At 42.2% G+C, this 18,445-nt stretch overlaps 1 protein-coding gene across 1 annotated transcript in view; it reads left to right on the forward strand.

Annotated features, from left to right (window-relative positions):
* ttc28 (tetratricopeptide repeat domain 28) overlaps nucleotides 1-18,445 on the forward strand; it is an 83,413-nt gene that overhangs the window by 4,484 nt on the left and 60,484 nt on the right. The window contains exon 2 of the mRNA XM_008325632.3: nucleotides 2,038-2,397. Within this exon, the coding sequence (XP_008323854.1) occupies nucleotides 2,038-2,397 (360 nt within the window). The remainder of the gene's footprint in view (nucleotides 1-2,037; nucleotides 2,398-18,445) is intronic.

Consider the following 18,445-nt stretch of genomic DNA (forward strand, 5'->3'; position numbering starts at 1 on the left):
GTGCTGGATACACAAAAGTCATGTACATGCACAAAAGTAAGACAATGAAAAACCGTTTATGTCTCACCATCACTTCACAAGTGACATCATGTCACCAGAAATGGAGTGAAAGCTGTTGGAAAAGAATGTCTCTGCCTCAGAGCAGTAAACATGTCACCGGATAAAAAGGAAACTAAAGCAGAAAAGCCGAGGGAAACGACAGCTAAGTGAGTGGTGGGCTATTTATTTCTGCTGTTGTGAAAGAAAACAACACTTAAAATGTATCAGACTGATGTAAGTATTTTGGTGGACACACCAAACAATGATATCAGTGCAGGACATAAAAAGGCCGTGTACTGTGATGGGACACTGATGAGTCACTTTTTCCCCTCACTGTGAATAAATGTGTCCTGTGTTTTAGTAGCTTCAGAATAAAGCACACAGGAAAAAGTGTAAAAGTACAATTAATGGGAAAAAACCCAAATGTGCTGTTAGCTTAGTTCACACAGAGAGCCTAGCTTAGCTGTAGCTAACTGAACTGTTGTTGACTTAGCAAGTAAGCTAGGTATGCTAACATTACGAACAGATTGTAACGTTACTTACCTCAGAAGTGAGTAGTTCATCTTACAAAGAAAGTCATTTTTTAATACATGGACCAAACACTTGAAACAAATAAATAATGTTTGTACTGTAAAATAACAGATTTTCCAAAACTTCACTGTGTTGATTTAAAAATGTTATGCTTGACATTATTGTTGTTATTGGGTTATTGACATTATTGGGTACAGCTCCCCCTGCAGGACCCAGTGTGATTTGAAGTACGATTAAAGTATTGACTTTTTTCTGGTCCACTTTTCCAATATTTCTGTGTTGCCGCTCACGTGGAACTGACTTAGACTTAGACTTAGAGACGTATAGTACACAGTAATCCTCATTAACTTCACTTATGCAGTTAGTTTTGCTCATTGCAGATATTAAAATAGATTTGTGTCTTTGGTTAATTTTATTTATCATACATAAATAAATCAGAGATTTTTAAACTATTTTTTCTGAAACCTCTAATGACAACTGGCCTTTTTAAAAAAATCTCCCATCAGTCATTGTCTCCCAGTAGTAGCTGTTGATCAGTGTAGTTCCACACAGTCTGTGGATATTTTCACACCTGTCACTCAAAGCTGTTGCATTTGCAAGTTTTAGGAAATTTTAGGAAACCTTCCAGTCTGCATTTTTTAAGTCTCTGCGACCATGTGTTTGGGAGCGAGGAAAAAAAAGGGAGAGAGAGAAGGAGAGAGAGAGAGAGAGGGAGAAGGAGAGAGATGGAGGGAGCGTTCATGTGAATTTTTGTAAGCTCTGGTGAAAAGACAAATTTGGAAACACCAGATCAGGAAGGGAAGGAGCATTTCAGCTTTAAAGCTACAGAGCCGTAACCTCAGTGTGCACAGAAATGAACGAGAAGAACAGAACTCCCTGGTCTGACTGACTGTTCTGTCTGACTTCGCTCCGTTCTGTCTTCATCTCTCAGAGGAATCCGAGCTATTACCACCAAACCGGAGCGGAAAGTGCACGTAGCAGTTTGCCAGTTTCTGTTTGCCAGTAACAACAGTATCAGTGCACAAATGATGTTTCTGCTGCAGGTACTTCATTCAGTGGCTAATTGTAATGCCACTGAGTTTACATTAATGGCTGAATAGAAGCAGGAGGGAAGGAAACCGGCACCCTCTCTGTTCCTGCTCCGTTTGATTACGCTTCTGTGCCAGTAACGTTTTCTCTGGCTGCACTGCATGTTAGTCATCCACTTTAAAAACTACTCAAAGCAGTTTGCGGGCCACATAGGCAGTCACCTAGGGCGCCATCTGCTGGAGGGTGAGCTGCAAACCCTCAAAAAATAAAAACAATTACAATGGTACAGAAAGGAGGCGCCAAACCATAATCTCATCCACGGCACTAAAATGGCTGACTGTGATCACAGTTTGGCCATTCACACATCACCAAACATTAACCAATAGAATCATTTGAGGATCAGTTATATCTCAACAACACTTTTCTCCTACTTTTCAGTTTTCCCTGTTTGGTTCTCGCTCCACTGCCAGGACCACCACTCTCTCTTCGTCGCCCTCCTCTTCTACTGAACTAATTCCTTCAGTAGCTACACTGAAAAGGTTGGACCGTTCCCCCGGCGGTGGCTCCTCAGGTCTAAGCAAAGCTGAATTTTTGGAGCGGGTACGTCGCAGCAACCAGGCCTGCCAGCAGGGGGAGTATGCGCTGGCCGTGCATCTGTACAGTGAGGCGCTGACAGCCGACCCCCAAAACTGCATCCTGTACAGCAATCGCTCAGCGGCGTATCTCAGACTGGGTCAGTACAGCACGGCGCTGGACGATGCCATCAAGGCACGACTCATCAATCCAAAGTGGCCAAAGGTAAGAAGAACCGAGATCGCAGTGTTCACCTAGGGGTTAAAAGTGGAATTAAGTAAGTGTTGGGATGGAAGTGTGGATGGTTGGGTTAGTAATGCTTTAACCTAACCTGGCGTTTACTTGTGTGTTTGAATCAACTCAGTTTCCACTGTCGTCGTAGTCTCTCAGTGATAGAAACGTAGCTGAGGTTGTTGAAAGGAGCAGGCGGGGGCAGATTATTTTGACTCACGGGTCAGAATTGTCTTAAAATTGAACAGGAGGGCAGGGTCAGGAGCAGATAGATGGAGCGTTCATGTGAATTAAGATAAATGACCTGTAAAAGTCATGCATAAAGGCTAAAATGCTTTTATCGTTTTCTACACCATCTATTGGGGAAACGTGGGTACTGCAGGAAAAAGGCAGAAGTATAATGATAATATAAATAAATTATATAATTTGGAACATTTTGGAAGCCCCTATTAAAAAGCTGAATGGGCTGCATCCGGCCCCCGGGCCTTAGTTTGCCCATGGCTGCCTTAGAGAGAAGTTAGTATTGGATGGAACTTGATATGAATTGAGGAAAACAAATGCGATACGATGTGATCTGATATAAACTTTTTTTAACTTTTTAATAGTCTGGCAGAAGGACAGCTAGGTTGCAGAGGTAATCATTTGGTGCTACAGTGGTGCAGTAGTAGACGTAGCAGCTGCCGTCCATTAGGTAACATGTGGTCGCTAATCTGAGGTCAGGCTACAGGGCATTTCACTGATAAAACTCTTCCGAGCCCCGATTATGGGACAAACTGGAAATATTTCTTTGTTCTATCAATAAAGAATAAAGAAAATTGGAATAAAATTACTATTTGAATTTTTTATATATTCTCATAGATAACCAACACACATAAACCGAACACATTGAACAGTTGTGTAAATATCTGGTTCAGTTCTCTCCGACACAGAGAGGAAGGCTTCGGCCCATGTTTTTTTTTTTTTTACCACACTTTGGAGAACAACAAGTGGCTGCTAACTGCGTCGGGCCATTTTTACACCTGAAGGAAGTGGACCACTAACATCTACCACCACAGTGAGCTCTCACCACACTCAGCTTCCCTCACGGTCAAAGTCTTTTAAAGCTATTCACAGAGGGAAGTGGGCAGGCCTGACACTGGGCCGTGCCAGGCTGCCTGTGTCTGGACGGCTGGGGCCCGGCCAGCTCCACTCCACTTCCTTTCTCTGTGTGAGAGAATGGACGGAAGTGGTGTTTGGGTGTGTGTGTGTGTCAGCGTGTGTTTGTGTGTGACAGATAGAGAGAGAGAGAGAGAGAGAGAGCTTTGCACGGCTGTTATTTTGTTTTCTAAAACTTGGCCTGGGCTCTGGCCCGAGTTTGGCACTTGGAGACAATAACAGAAGCAGCATTCCTCGTGTGTCTGTGTCTTTGAAGCCCTTACAGCGGTGGTGTCACAGCGTTGCTGCAGTGTTGCCGTGGGTCAAAGTCCAGGTCAAGACTAATGAAGTACCAATAGGAGCGAGCCTCACTGACATCAGGACGTTTACTTCTGCCTCAGCTCTCTCTTTGGGCCCTGCTCGCAGCCGTCTTCGCTCTCTCTTTGCCTCCCTTTTCTGTTTTATCTTATTTGGCTCCACATTCGCCCCCGCTGTTGCCCCCGTCACCTTCTCTGTTTCTCTTGATTGTATCGCACACACAAACATTCAAATAACGCAGCCCACTCATGGGAACAGAGAGGTGGAACTGGTCAGGAGTCACAGGTGTCTGTAGGTGGAGCTGAACTGCAACACGTCTTTGAATTCTAATATTTTTGTCTTGTTGTTTGGAGCAGCTTTAACGTCTTGTCTCTGCATTGGAGGCAGGGAATTTAGAAAGGCTTTTGTGTCATTGTGATTCAAATGAAGTCACAATCCGCTACAGAAGCTAACGCCGTTTGTCCACAGTCACTGTGGAGTGTTGATCCTGACAGACTGAACTGTTTTGTGTTTGAATGTTTGTTGTCCGTGCACTGCCTCTCTGTTGATGTCAAATTGTGGGGTCTCTTTTTAAAAAGGCCTTTTAGCCAAACTGTGGTGAATCGATTCAGACTTTCAGCTCTATTGCACTCTGGGAAATGTCTGCAGCTCCACAGGAGCTGCTCTCACCCACTGATGAAGACGTCTCTTTGGCCTTTTCATCTGCGGAGACAGTTAGGGACCAATTTGTAGTTGTCAGCCGCAGAGTGCAATGTTGAACCTAACGCCAAACGGGCGTTCTGCCCAGTTAATCACAGCCTCACTGTAATATTTATCAGTGCTGTAGGACATCATGTAGCAACAACAAAGCACAGTATGATGTTATGGTTGCTCTTTTTTTTTGCTCCTTTAAACAGGTTCATTCCTGTTCTTTCTGTATTTCTGTATTCTGGTTTTAGTGAATGATATTTGCATCAAAGTGGACGGAAGTGAATTATTATTTGAGATGTGACCTCTGCGTTTTACCCATCACTGAAGTGAACAGGGAGCCGTGGTACACCAGTGTGCCAGCAGAGGTCATCAGGTGGACCGAGGAAAATGATTCCATTTCACTGAATGGGTATGAAAACGATTATTTAATTACTAAATACTAATTATTACGATGGCTATAAAGACTAAAAAAAAGATATTTTTGTGTCTTTCTTTAATTACTGCCAGTATATCAGTGGAGTGTTCCTCTAAATAGGCTCAGGTTTTTACAATGAGGGAAAAAACAGTGAGTAAATTTAAATTAAAGATCATTTTACTTCATTACATATCTTTTTTGGGAGATTTTTATTTTTTGGTGTGCTGGTGGAGTTTCTGTTGTAAAACATGTACAATGGCTAAAAAAGATCGGGAAACAGTGTATTAGTGTGAAGGTCAGGTCACTGTTACCTCACAGGACCACAGATGGAGACAAAAACACATTTATTGTCAGTGTAAAATCTAAGGGTAACATCATTTAAATGTCTGACTCTGAGAGGATTCCACAGAAATCTGAAAACAGGCGAACTCTATTGACACGCCATTGTAAGAGCTGCGAAGCAAATTTGTGCCAATCACGCTGGGAGGCCGCAGCGCTCACCACTTGTCATCGTGCCGTCGAGAAAGCTTCTAATAAAACAAATTTATTGACCGTAATAAAGCAGGAAAACAGGAACGCAGCCTTTGTTTGGACGACGATGAAAATGCCAACAGTTTTTCATATGCCAGTGCCACAAAAACTAAACTCAACAAGTCGAAGTCGAGACAGAAATCTCTGAGGTACATATGTCAAAATCAAACAGTTAAGTGTGAAAATATGGTGCTTTTTGGAAGATGGGTGAACTAAGCCTTTAATCCTGTGGCTGTTAGTTGGATGTTACCATGTGAGGCTACTCCTAAATATTATGCTGTGGGATCTGTAGCTGGAATCAGTGCAGATCATCTATGAAGGCTCTGAAGTGGAAGCCAACCAGATGGCAGCCAGCTACGCCTGTTTACGCAGAAGCTCTGTGGAGCTGGCCCCACACTGCTCAGGCTCCCCTGTCATTAACAAGCTACTCTCTGACCACACGCTGCAAAAATATTACCCACGTACGTGCAGCCCAAGCGTGCATGGTCTTTAAGCAGGACTGTGGGCCTAAAATGGTCTGTTTAGGATGGTTCCCCACATGACAGGGTTTATATTATAATGTGATCTAACCAAGGGAAGAGATCGAGTTTCCTCATGTACGGGTTCCTCCCAGGGTCAGATTTAAGATCCCGTGACTTGTTGCACAGACTTTGTTGACGTGATAACACATTTTCTGTTGCACTTGTAGTAGTAAGAACTCAGTCTGGATCAATAGAGTGAACTACGTCATAATATCGAGCGATGGTTCTCAAACGTTGGTGCATGTACCGGTGGTTGTATTATACTGGATATAAATAATATTAAGACTCAAAACCTGCATCTGAAACTGTTAAAAAAAAATTAAATCCTGATAAATATTAATAAAGATGGGAGTGAGCTAAAGTGAAGCTGCTAACCAGAGCAGCAGTGTGTGTGTGTGTGTGTGTGTGTGTGTGTGTGTGTTGTTTCAGAGGTGACCTGGTCGTGTCTGCTGCAGTGCTACCTTATCGTGCAGAGTTATTTTCTTTATTTACTTCCTCTGCTCCACAATGCTCAGTGTTTTTATAAAGACCTCTCTAGTCTCTAAGACCACTTCAAACTAGACGTTTTGCCAGTCACCCACCACAGTTTTATTACATGTCTGTATTAGTCATTACATACGTGTTGCCATAGCAACACAGGGACACATTAGCATCTGGAAAAGCTGGATGTTGAATATCGAAACCTTAACCACGAGGCTTTGATAGAACAGTTTACTAAAATAATAGGCCTGCACTCACACCAGCTGCAGGTGACACTAGTCACCTCTGCTGGTCATTAATAAGTAGCTTTGGCTTTTGGTTGGATGGACAGCGGCAGAGAGGAAGAAGTGACGCACTGACTGAACACTACTGTCATACTTGACCAGTTTTTGACAGTTTTTCAAACGTTGTGACTCCTGCCCACAGCTCTTCCTCAGGCTACGCTTCTCACTGTCTTCTCCCACACGTCAAGTATTTCTTATATATATACTCTTTATATTTTTATTTTATTTTATTTTTTTCAAAATATTTTGTATATGTAGAATTTCAAAGCATAAAATATGAAAGTTGATAAAGAGCAAAAGCAAAACATAAGGAAAAATAAATATGTAAGATATGTTTTCAAATTCAGTCATATCAACTAAAACAATCAAAATGTAATACCTCTTTAATTCTACTCTAAGTATCATCGTAAAAACCCACATGACGTTAGTAAATCTGAGGATCTACTGTCTTTGTGGATCATAATCAGTAATATCAATAATCAATCAACTAATTAAATAAACATAATGTTAATTTTGACTTCAATATTACCTCCAGCCTGACAACATCTGCTGACACGAATTAAATTAAAAATAAATTTAAAAAATCAATAAAATGATACGTTTTAACTCCAGTCTTATCCTGTGTGGATTTTTTGAATTAAATAAAAAAAAAAATTAAAAAATCAATGAAATGATACATTTGGACTCCAGTCTTATCCTGTGTGGATTTTTGCTCCAGCCACTAGAGGGCAGCACTGACATACCAGTGACATACTGGTCTTTACTACAAGGAGCTGTGGCACTTTTTTTTTGTTTTTTTCTGTCCCTGAGGTTTCGGAAGATCTGTGTCACATGAAGATTTTCAGCTCACGTGAACGTCACCGGGGTTTTCCCCATGTTTATAATCAACTCACGAATGACGAGTTTTCAAAACAAATGTTGTTTTTCTTTCTTTTTAGTGAGTGCAATATTTTGCATAATAATTAGTTCTCTCTCGGTGTGTGCGTAGGTTTTCTCAAAGACCTGTGCTTTCCTCCCACACCACAGAAATGTGCAGATGAGGAGTCCAGGTTAATGGAGGTTCAGGTGAGCGGTTTCTGTGATGGACCGTTGATCTGTCCAGGGTGTACGCAGCTTTGACTGTTGACCGCTGGAGCTGGCTCCAGCTACACTGTGACCATGAAAAGGATTAAGCTGTAGAAAAAGCATGGATGGACGGCTGTTCTCCCCAGGTTTTATCCATGTGCCACAGTTTCCTTGGTCGATGGTCCACGGTCCAAAAACGTTCAGGCTGAGGTTAATTGTTCTCTCCAAATTGACCACAGGTATGACTGACCACAGGAGTGTGAAGGGTTGTTGTCTCTTTATTACCCCGGCCGTGAACTGCCTCCCTGTCTAGTCTGAGTCCCGCCTTTGCCTAATAACTCAGGTGATTGGTTCCAGCTCCAAGCCTCAAAAAGGATTAACCAGTGGAAGATGAATGAATAATGGATGGATGAATGACTCATTGAGAACGGGAGAAAGTCTGAAAGACAATTAAGGTCTGCACACTGAAACCCATTAACATGTAAATCTTAGTGCAAGCTCCCGTCACCGCGAAACCAATAAACCGTTTTGGGATCATCTGTTTATCCTGGTTCCAGTGACATTGTTCCAGACGTGCAGCCACGCCAGCTCCACCAGACAAGCACCTCACCAGCCAGCAGTGCAAGTGGCTGATGTATGAGCCTGTTCATGCCTGATGCAGCCGACACAGACACAGACAGTGGGAATCAGAGGGTTTATATTCTCCTATTTTCACTTCAGTGCTACTGCAGGAGGAGTTGTGCAGTTTTTGGACATTTACTTCTTTACTGTTGGTAGAAACACCACATCATTGCAAACAAGTATTTGAACTAGATATTTTACTATTTATGGATTGTCTGTGGAAGGAAGGAAGGAAAGTGAACTCCTTGTCACTGTGACACAGCTCACCACTGCACACAACCAACTGTGACCTCTGCTTTAACCCATCACCATAGTGAACAGTGGACGGTGCCATGCTCAGAGCACCTCAGTGGTAACTTGGCAGCTGGTGGACTCAAACCTGAAACCTTCTGGACCCAAGTCTGTTTCCTTAACCACTAAGCCACCACTGCCCAGTGTGAAGGTTCTCTTTCATCCAGGTCATGTTACCCAAAGAGTTTGGTTGTCAGCTGGACGACTGGACGACATCTCTGAGCTCGACAGACATTTCGTTCCTCAACTTCATCAGTTTCTGGACTGGACGACTTCTCTGAGCTCGACAGACGTTTCGTTCCTCAACTTCATCAGTTTCTGGTTATTGTAAGAGGGAACTCTACTAGTTATACTTCTCCAAACCGCTCCCTTTTCCACTTGACAAAGGCGTCACAAGCCAAGGTGTGAAGAGTCGTTATGGTTACACCTCCCTCCAGACAGATGACTGCTTCAGATAACGAATAAAAAAGAAGTCTTAGAGTTTAGTTGTAAGGAACTGTCCTTACAACTACAAATCTGTAGTTGATCGTTCATTTAAACCTTCACCTGATCACATGCTACTGCTTCTGAATCCAAGGTGGTATTTTTCTGTTGAGATTCACCTTTTCATTTATTTTTAACATTCTCCCATGTGATTACCACAGTGTCTGTCTGTTTTCAGAAAAATATCTCAACTGCCAAACGTGCAAGGACTAAAATTGTGAATTAAAAATGCTCGTCTGTCAGGGAAATGAATTCAAACGCCTTTGTTATCAGTTGATCAGTTTATCAGTCTGGTCTATCCTTCAGACGCCTGTGTTAAAGTGTCCAAATTGATTAAAAAAAATCTATTACTACTGCCTTAGAAAATGCAGGAATTTTTTAACCCAATGAAACAACAGAACCAAGTCTTACTCATTATTATGAACTGGAATTCATCACAGTTTTCTTTTTATACATCTGGCTCAGTTCAGAATTAACAACTACAACTACTACTACTACTTTTATACATCTGGCTCAGTTCAGAATTTTCTGTGATGACAAACTTGAATTTCCTTTCAATCTTTGTGTAACTGGTAGTTTTTCTTTCTCGCTCCAAATTGAAGCTCAGCCTGTATTGCAAATTGCAGTGGAGTTGTCGTCCTCTGACAGGGTAAAAGCCTTCAGATCGACAGGGCGTGTGTTCGCTCCTGTTGGCTGTTTCTAACGGCTCTGCTGCTGTACTGTATGACTGATAATTACCAGTAAACGCTGCTGCGTTTACTGGTAATTATCACCTGGTATGACATTTCTTTAGTAGCATAATATTTAATATAGTAAACCTATAGTTTGGTAATCTCTAATTGTCTGATACGTTATTCATGTTCTGCTAAAACATTAAAGGAAAATATTTTTTATATTTTTTTTTCTACTGATGAATCTGTCTTTTCTTAATAAAATTAAAATTAGTGCAGACGCCTGAGGTTATGATTGAGATTTTTTTTCATTCAATTTAGGTAAATAGCGAAACACATTCTCAGTTTCCACCCTAAAGGTGCAGAAACCTTCTCCTTTACTGAAACAAAAAAGAAATGTTGAAGATATTTTCATCAAATTTAGAAAAAAAGATGCAAATCTATCAACAGATACAGGATGAAATGAGAGGATTCTCAGCTTGGTGAATTTCTTCCTCGTGTGAACAGCGCCTTCTCTATAACTGAGAGAATCCACAGGCGTGTGATGCTAGCTGGATAAATATGACCTCCACATGCATCCCCAGGGAGGAGAGCCGGCTCAGTCCTCTAACATGCCTGTCAGGCACACTTTAGTTATGTTGTCATTGTGATGAGAGCTGGTGGTGACCCTGCTGGTGTGTGTGTGTGTGTGTGTGTGATACTGTATCGTGTGCTCACTGGACCACGGTTTGCACCAAGATCAATATAGCATGCATGAGAACAGTCCCAGTATTGTTGACTCCAGGCTGAGCTGGTTATAAGAAGGGACCACCCTGTTCTCCTCCACCTTCCACCATCACCAACAGCTATTTCTGCCCATGTCCAGCAACTGTTTCCTCCTGTAACCTAATTTTTACAGTAACCTTATAAATGAGGTCATGAACGTTGAAAGGATAAAGGGGAGAAGGAGCTGGGAGGTGATCCACTTTTGAAAAGAAAATGGTGTGATTGTAATGTCAGCCTAACAACGTAAGACAGAAAACTGATTGTCACAGCAGGGCAGTGTGTGTGTGTGTGTGTGTGTGTGTTGGTGAGAATGGTGGTATCACATACACGTGACTTAAAACAGAGTGGATTGTGGATAGGATGGCATGATATGCATATTTTTTAAACAGGATTCATACTGAAAATATAAATGTAAAAACTGATTATTGTGATTTTTTTTATATATGGATCAGAAATGTTGAGATGTTGGTTTGAATTTTTATATAGATCAGAAATGTTGAGATGTTGGTTTGACCAGACTCAATCTTATTTTTATGTCAAATAAACCGAGAAACAAAATGTATGAAAAAAGTAGAGGTAAAATGGGTTGAGTCCTCTCTCACCCTCGAGGTCACCGTTTGTCAGGCTGAAGAAGAAGAGTATCGACGACGGTCAGGAGTTCTGCAGGGAACAGTACCAGCACCTTTCCTTTTCACTCAATACACAGTGGACTTCCAGGACCAGTCGAATCCTGGTGTTTCCATAAATATTACGCAAATGAAAGTATAACTGGCCAATATTTGATCTAATCCAACATCTGTCATGTTGACCCACATCTGGTGTCACCCAGACGCCCCTTCCTCCTGTACAGAGATGCTGCGGTGCACATTGACTGTTGAACTTATAACCTAAAGGGTTAATCATTATGTCAACCAATCACGGTTCAGTAGATGTGCAAGGCAAAGGTGTTGCCTCCTGTAGACTCCTTAAGTCCTTAGGGAGAGATCTCATTGTCAAAAGCACTCAGCTGTGTCACCGAATCAATATGTTTCCCAACAGCAAACGCAGATAAGAAGAAGACAAACGTGCAGCCAGCAGCACAGCTGGACTCATCAGATAACCAAAAGTCTTCTGCTCTCATCATTTGATTTGCTCCCGCTTCATCTCCCACGTGACAGTTTATTTTTGCCAAACAGTCCTGCTGCACAGTATGACCTTTGAACTCCTGACCCGCACACGTGTGTTTCACGGCCAAGGATGGAAGAGGATGCTTTTGTGTCCGTCTAATGTTTCTTCTCGTAAACTTAATTTAGAGAGCTGTGTGAGGAGGAGGAGGAAGAGGAGGAGGAGGAGGAGGAGGAGGAGGAGAGACCATATGGAAGGGATATTTAAAACATTTGGAAAATGAAGGCTGAGCACGGCTCCTCAGATAAACACATCTAAAGAGGTAAATGGTCAGATTTGGTCGGTTTTGTGTAGCCTTCTAATTAGCACGTTAGCATAGTTGAAGATTTAGTTCCCTAAAATGCTCTCATCACTTCTTATCGCTGCGTGTTTTGGCATCTGTCCACTTTGATTTTCTTTTCCTGCCAAAATATTATTCTGCTACTTAGATATTTTTACATGAAATCTAAGAAAGAGAAATCCAACAGTGTTACGCCAGACAGAAATGTTACAAAAAGGTATATGTAATGAAATACAATGATCTTTTATTTCCACTTCACTCACATTTACTTAGTCAGGGCGACGCCCAGGCCTGTTTATTTGAACACCAACCTGGTGTACCCGCAGGAATTAAAGAAAGTCTTTCTAGCCATTACTGCCATCTGCTGCCACCTGTTGTAAGATGATTTAATTGTTAAACCTGTTACTGTCACATTGACGAACAAAAACAAATTATTTGCAGTAAAAAAATAATCGTTTTCAGGCCTATTGAGTGAAATTGTGAATTCTTCCATGCGACACTGGACACTGATGTGCCGCAGCACGGTGGTTGGGAATCACTGCTTTACAGCCGGCGGTGAGCTCCACTGTGGTATCCGCAGAAATATAGGTGGACTGTTACGATGTACCAGGGCCGGTTCTTGGCATAGGCCGTGTAGCCGGTTGCCTGAAGAGCCATCTGCTGGTGGAGCTCTGCCAGTAAAAAAATGTCTGTGTGTGTGGGCAGAGGTGGGGAGGGAGGGGAGGGATTAATCCCACCTAAGGCACCATGTCGGGTTGAACCGGCCCTGTGATGTCAGATGGACCTAAACTGGTGAACTGTCCAGTGTGTACCCTGCCCTCACCTGGTGACTGCTGGGACTTGCAGCGCCCCCCCCCCCCGCACAAGATGACTGAGTAATGGATGAAGAGTTGCTTTATTAGTGCTTTCAAGTCCCATGTATCTAATGGCAGATTAGTGTGGGATTAAAATGTCCTCCCACCCTCTGTTCCTCAGGGCTTGACCTCAACATCTATTCTCAGTGTGAAGGGAGTGACGTGTTTTATCTGCGCTGAGAAGAAATAAAATAAAAATAAAGGCAGATGAAATTACTCTTGTGGCTGCAGAGACGAGTGAAGGAGTGCTGCGTCTCAGTGTGTGTGTGTGTGTGTGTGTGTGAACATATAAGGCAGCAAAGATGAATGGTCTCATTTGTGGTGAGCTCCTGGAGGCCACACAGACTGATGTGGACTCACTGGTGTAGATTTTATCTCACACTCAGACCAGGTCCATATTAAATGCTGACAAATTTGAAAACATTTTTTTCCCCTTCACGGACAGCTGTAAGAAAACAACGTGTCAGGATTTAATCATACACACGTAATGTTGCAGGTGTGAATGTCTGGTTATTTTTTCACTTTTTTGGTCAGTGCTTCTTGATGGAGTCCTTTAAAAAAACAGGTTGAATCTGTGGCCAGTTCCAGCAGACAGCTGTGTTGTTGTGTTCAGACGTGGTTTTCTAACAAAACACTCTCCGCCTCAGTGACATGTAGGAACATACTTGAACAAAACACGAGTTTTATCGTTAATGTAAATGCGTAAATTAAAATAAGTGATGGCCGATCTGTGACACTTTCATCTTGATAACTGAGCTATTCATATTCTGGACTTAAGTATGAAATGCTCAAACCATCTGTGAAGGACACGTAGGTCTACACTTACATCAACAGGGAGGAAATTTCACAACCGCAGACCACCTCGGGGTCCCAGACCCTCGTGTTGAAGACATCTGTTGATTTATTTTAATGAATAACTATTCATTTCAAAACAAATGTATAGCAAAGAGAACATACACCTCCAAGCACAAAGACTGTCATAAAAACGGAGGTTAGCCTGAGATTCTCTCCCGATGAGGAGGTGATTGAGTAAATAAGCCTGTCTGGGTTATTGTGGTGAGAATTTAATATCAAAGCCTTTAGGTAAGAATATGAAATAATACAGAATTCAGAAAAGCTCGGATACGAAGTGCAGTGAGTCCATGCTGAGTGTCACTGATGCTGACTCTAATGCATGTGTTTTCATGATGAGAACAGCAAACATACTTTCAGACATACAAATGGGGAACAGAGTGTGGTGTGATTTATGAGGTAAATTAATCTCAACTATTTCCGCTTTCCATTTTAAATTAATTATTCATATGGAAACGGCAGACAAATCTGAAGCACTAATCTAATGCATTTTTCTTCTCTTTTTTACTGCTGTGTTTGTTTGTTTGTTGTTGTTTTGTTTTTTTTGCACAACCTGAAATCTGTTATTACTGGGGAACAAAGAAAGTTTAAAAGCTTAGGATATTTTTTCAGCTGCAGTCCTTGTTGGAAATAATACACGGGGGGCTGGGGGGGGGTAATTATCATCTCAGCGGAGGGTGGAAGTGAGCATGTGATTTAACATGTTGTTTCTTTTGACAGGTAAGAAAATGAACCCTGTCATAGTCTGCAGACTGGTGTGTCTGTGGGAGACAGAATCATGAATTCTGCTCTGTTCTTTTCCCTCTGTGTTGTCTGATGATTTAACACTGGTCCGTCATGTGATCAGAGGAGAGTTACTTCATACACATACAGGTGAAGTCACAGAGGAAGTTATGAGTCCGTGATGTTCAGCTCATTACTTCAGACGCGTTCTATAACGACCTTAAGATTGTAGAAGTTCATGTTTGTAGCTGCAGAAACCAGGGGTGTGTCATTTCTTTAATTCAGCTGAGCCACATGAGAAAGACAGGAGAACACACACACACACACATCCACACACACACGCAGCAGGACACGCATGTGCAGGCACAGGCCACTGCATTTATCACTGCCAAAAAGTGTGTTTAGTCACCATGTTGAGTGTAGAAAGTGCTCCATCAAGCTGGTTCCCCTGACATACGGTGGGTGTATCTGTGTGTTTGTCACTCTGAAGATGACGATGTGTGTGTGTGTGTGTGTTGAAGAAGAGAGGAGATTTGGGTCAGAAAGATAATAGGAAATTAAAGTCTCCTTGTCTAAGCTTTTTAAAAAACATGTGGTCCTGTTCTGAGAGGACGTGAAGCAGCAGAGGTCAGGTCCAGCTTCATTAACACATCAAAGCATCCGTCACGCGGCTTGGATTTTTGTTATCGATCATATCAGAGCTCCACCAGGGTTCCTGTCAAAGGTGCGGAAACCAAACCACGTGGAGTAGCATTTTATTTCTACAGTGACATCACAGTGGAGCGTTTATCAATGACTGCAGTTTGTGACTGGTTAAAACTGTTCTCTTAGATCACAGCAGATGAGATGAGATTAAACATATAGTAGTACTAATAAAAATATAAAAATTAAAATTAAAAAATACATGTACCCTCGGTATTTACATGAGCATTTTACAAACATGCTGTAATCTGCATAATAATTGCATGCATTGTTTAGTTATTGCACATATGCAAAATATATTGCATATATATGTATTTATATGCATATACATATACAGTATATATATACATATGTATGTATATATATATACACATATACACATATAACCCACTGGGCCACATCACAGTTGTCAAAGTCCCCACGTGTTTCAGCATCTTTTAGTTCAAGTCTATCGTTTGTTCGGGGGAAGCCTTTACAAAGTCAACCACCCATAATGCAACACCTGTTTCATCCTGTATTGATTTCCCTCAGCCTCTATCCGGGAACCTCCTTCGCTCTGCAGGATCGGGGTGTTAGGTCTCACTGCCGTCTGTCTTCGTTAATGCTGGGTAAATAATTCCTGGAGGCTTTACTCTGAGAGCCAGCGTCCCTGTCCTCTGAGAGCCAGCGTCCCTGTCCTCTCCTCATCCCTGATCCACAATAATATAACCCTTGGCTCTGGTTTCAAACAGCTCTCCATGCCACCCCCAGCGCTGATGCAGACGGGGAGGTGTAGGCTTCTTCTTTTGTCTCAGCTTCATTTCTCACTGTCTGGAGTAGCTGAAAAGTCCAGAGTTGTTTGACTGTTTTCTTTTTTCTTTGACCTCAAAGACACTCCCTAGTTCCTCTTAAAAAAGGGCATTTCATAAATAAACACACATTAATAATATATTCAAATTCTCTCAGTTTTATTTCAGAATTCTTAATACTCTTGATATGGTCTAATTTTGAATTTACTCCAACTAAATCAGGGGTTTCAAACTCCTGGTCTGGGGGCCACTTTTGGTCCATGAATTTCACACATCTGGCCAGTGATGAGAGGTTAATAGTAGATCATTTTATTAAAATAATGTAAAAGGTATTTTGAATTATTCATTAAAATACTTCAACTAACTAACCCTTTAAGTATGGGAAACATTCGTACATGCTGAATTAACATGTTCTGAAAACTTTTTTAAATTTTTTTTTTTTCTATTGACATTTCTCGTGGCCCACCAGTGAAATGACGGTGGCAGCAGTGGTCCTCAGCCTCGTGATCTAAATACGATGTCGACACTGACACTCTAACTCCATGTTAGCGAGCTGGGCTGTGTTTCTGTGACTTATATCAGTCCAGATCAAAGAAACCTACAGGGTTTTACTGAAGCTAAGAGCTCACAGAACTGAAGCTTGAGATGCCCGTTCCCCTGTGGACCTTTGAAGCAGCTCCTTCAATAATATATGAGTGTTGACCAGTGGATCAGTCCTCGCTGGTGAAGGAATAAGTGAATTGTCTGGTGGTGTCAGTGTCTTCTGAGGTTTTCACTCTGTCAGACTGTTTTCTTTCCTATTATTTCAAAGACGAAACTGGCTGCAACTCCTCCAATTAGAAACCTTTATCGGAGCACTTCAAATGGCTGTGGAAGTGTCTCACAGGACGGTGGTAATGAGACAGAGCTCACATACTGCAGAACAAGCTGGCAGTAACGGCGTGCTGGCTGCTCCAGTGCCTGGGTATAAATGTGTGGTTTCAGTTAAAGTGTCCCAGTGTGTTAGTGCATCTTCAGGTGATGTCATCACTTTTTAAGTGCTGCTCTGACTGCCCCCTGGCTGATGCTGGTGCCTCCTTGTGTTCTCTGTGCCAACTTCTTCTGCGTACTCAGAGTACAATGATTGATTAACTAAAGTCAGGTACCACCTGTCCTGTCCAAACCTCTCCAGGGGGAAAAACAACAACAACAACAACAACAACAACAACAGTATATTCTGTATAAAATATAAATATAAAAGTTTAAAAAACTCATCGGCATTGATTAGTTCTAATTTCAAGAGTCAGAATGTTTTTGTCAAGCCAGTGGTTTGCAAACGTTACCTACAGCGCCCCCTTGTGGACTGTCTGATTGTCAAGTACATTAACACATTAAACGCTGGTCCTGGACCGTGTGATACCAACATGTATCATTTCTCACAAAACAAAGAAAATTACAAATCAGTGTAAATTACCCACATAAAGAAAATATTATTGAAAATTCATTTATCCTGCCACGCAGGGAGGGGGTCCGCTTTAGACTTTAACTGTACCTTCACAGCCAACATGTTTACACTGAATAACTAACGTAGCAAGGTAAGCTAAGTTCTCTTTTTTTGAACCAGGCTTTTATTTTGGTGAGGTAAATCCAACCTAATTATTCGATGTGACTGATTTCATTAACTTATTTTTAATTTTTAAAACATTCCTGAACTCTGCCACCTTTTATCTAAAGTTGTACAGTAGCATGTACAGCTGAACTTTGCGGATAATTGTAGAAATGTATGCGAATAATCGTGATTCATGTGTGTATTTGATGTCCAGCCCTGTGGCGGGAACGGCTGTGTACACGATACCTAACCGTTAACAGATAGAGAGAGAGAGAGAGAGAGAGAGAGAGAGAGAGACAGAGAGAGAGAGTGTGTGTGTGTGAGAGAGAGAGAGAGAGAGAGAGAGACAGACAGAGAGACAGAGAGAGAGAGTGTGTGTGTGCAGTGTAGTGTAGTGTAGTGTAGTGGAGCTGGAGCTGGAGCTGGAGCTCCTGTTTCCCTTCACTTGGGTGCTCGGAGCTGCGGGGTGAACTGCTGTTGCTGCCGTGGGAGTGGACCGATGACAGGACGACACTCGGTCTCACTCTCACTTGCTTTCCTTCGGGCGCGTTTTAACGGATTAACTATCGTCGTCTACTCCTCCTTAACCGATACTTGCCGCGAGTCTGCGCGAGGCTACGAGCCGGCAGAGGCAGCCGAGACGTCGGCTGTGAGATGCATCAGCTGCCGCGGGCGCGCACTGCTCCAGTTGAACGCCGGCTCCGATCGTGGTGACACTTTGATGCCTTTTACACCGTTTCAAATATGATGAAATGGCAGCCCCGGAAGAAGGTGAGTGAGTGGGTGAGTGGGGGGGGCAGATGGTTTAGGGCTAAAGTTAAA

This window comes from Cynoglossus semilaevis, chromosome 14, assembly GCF_000523025.1.
Source record: "Cynoglossus semilaevis isolate Cse_v1.0 chromosome 14, Cse_v1.0, whole genome shotgun sequence".
Classification (NCBI taxonomy): domain Eukaryota; kingdom Metazoa; phylum Chordata; class Actinopteri; order Pleuronectiformes; family Cynoglossidae; genus Cynoglossus; species Cynoglossus semilaevis.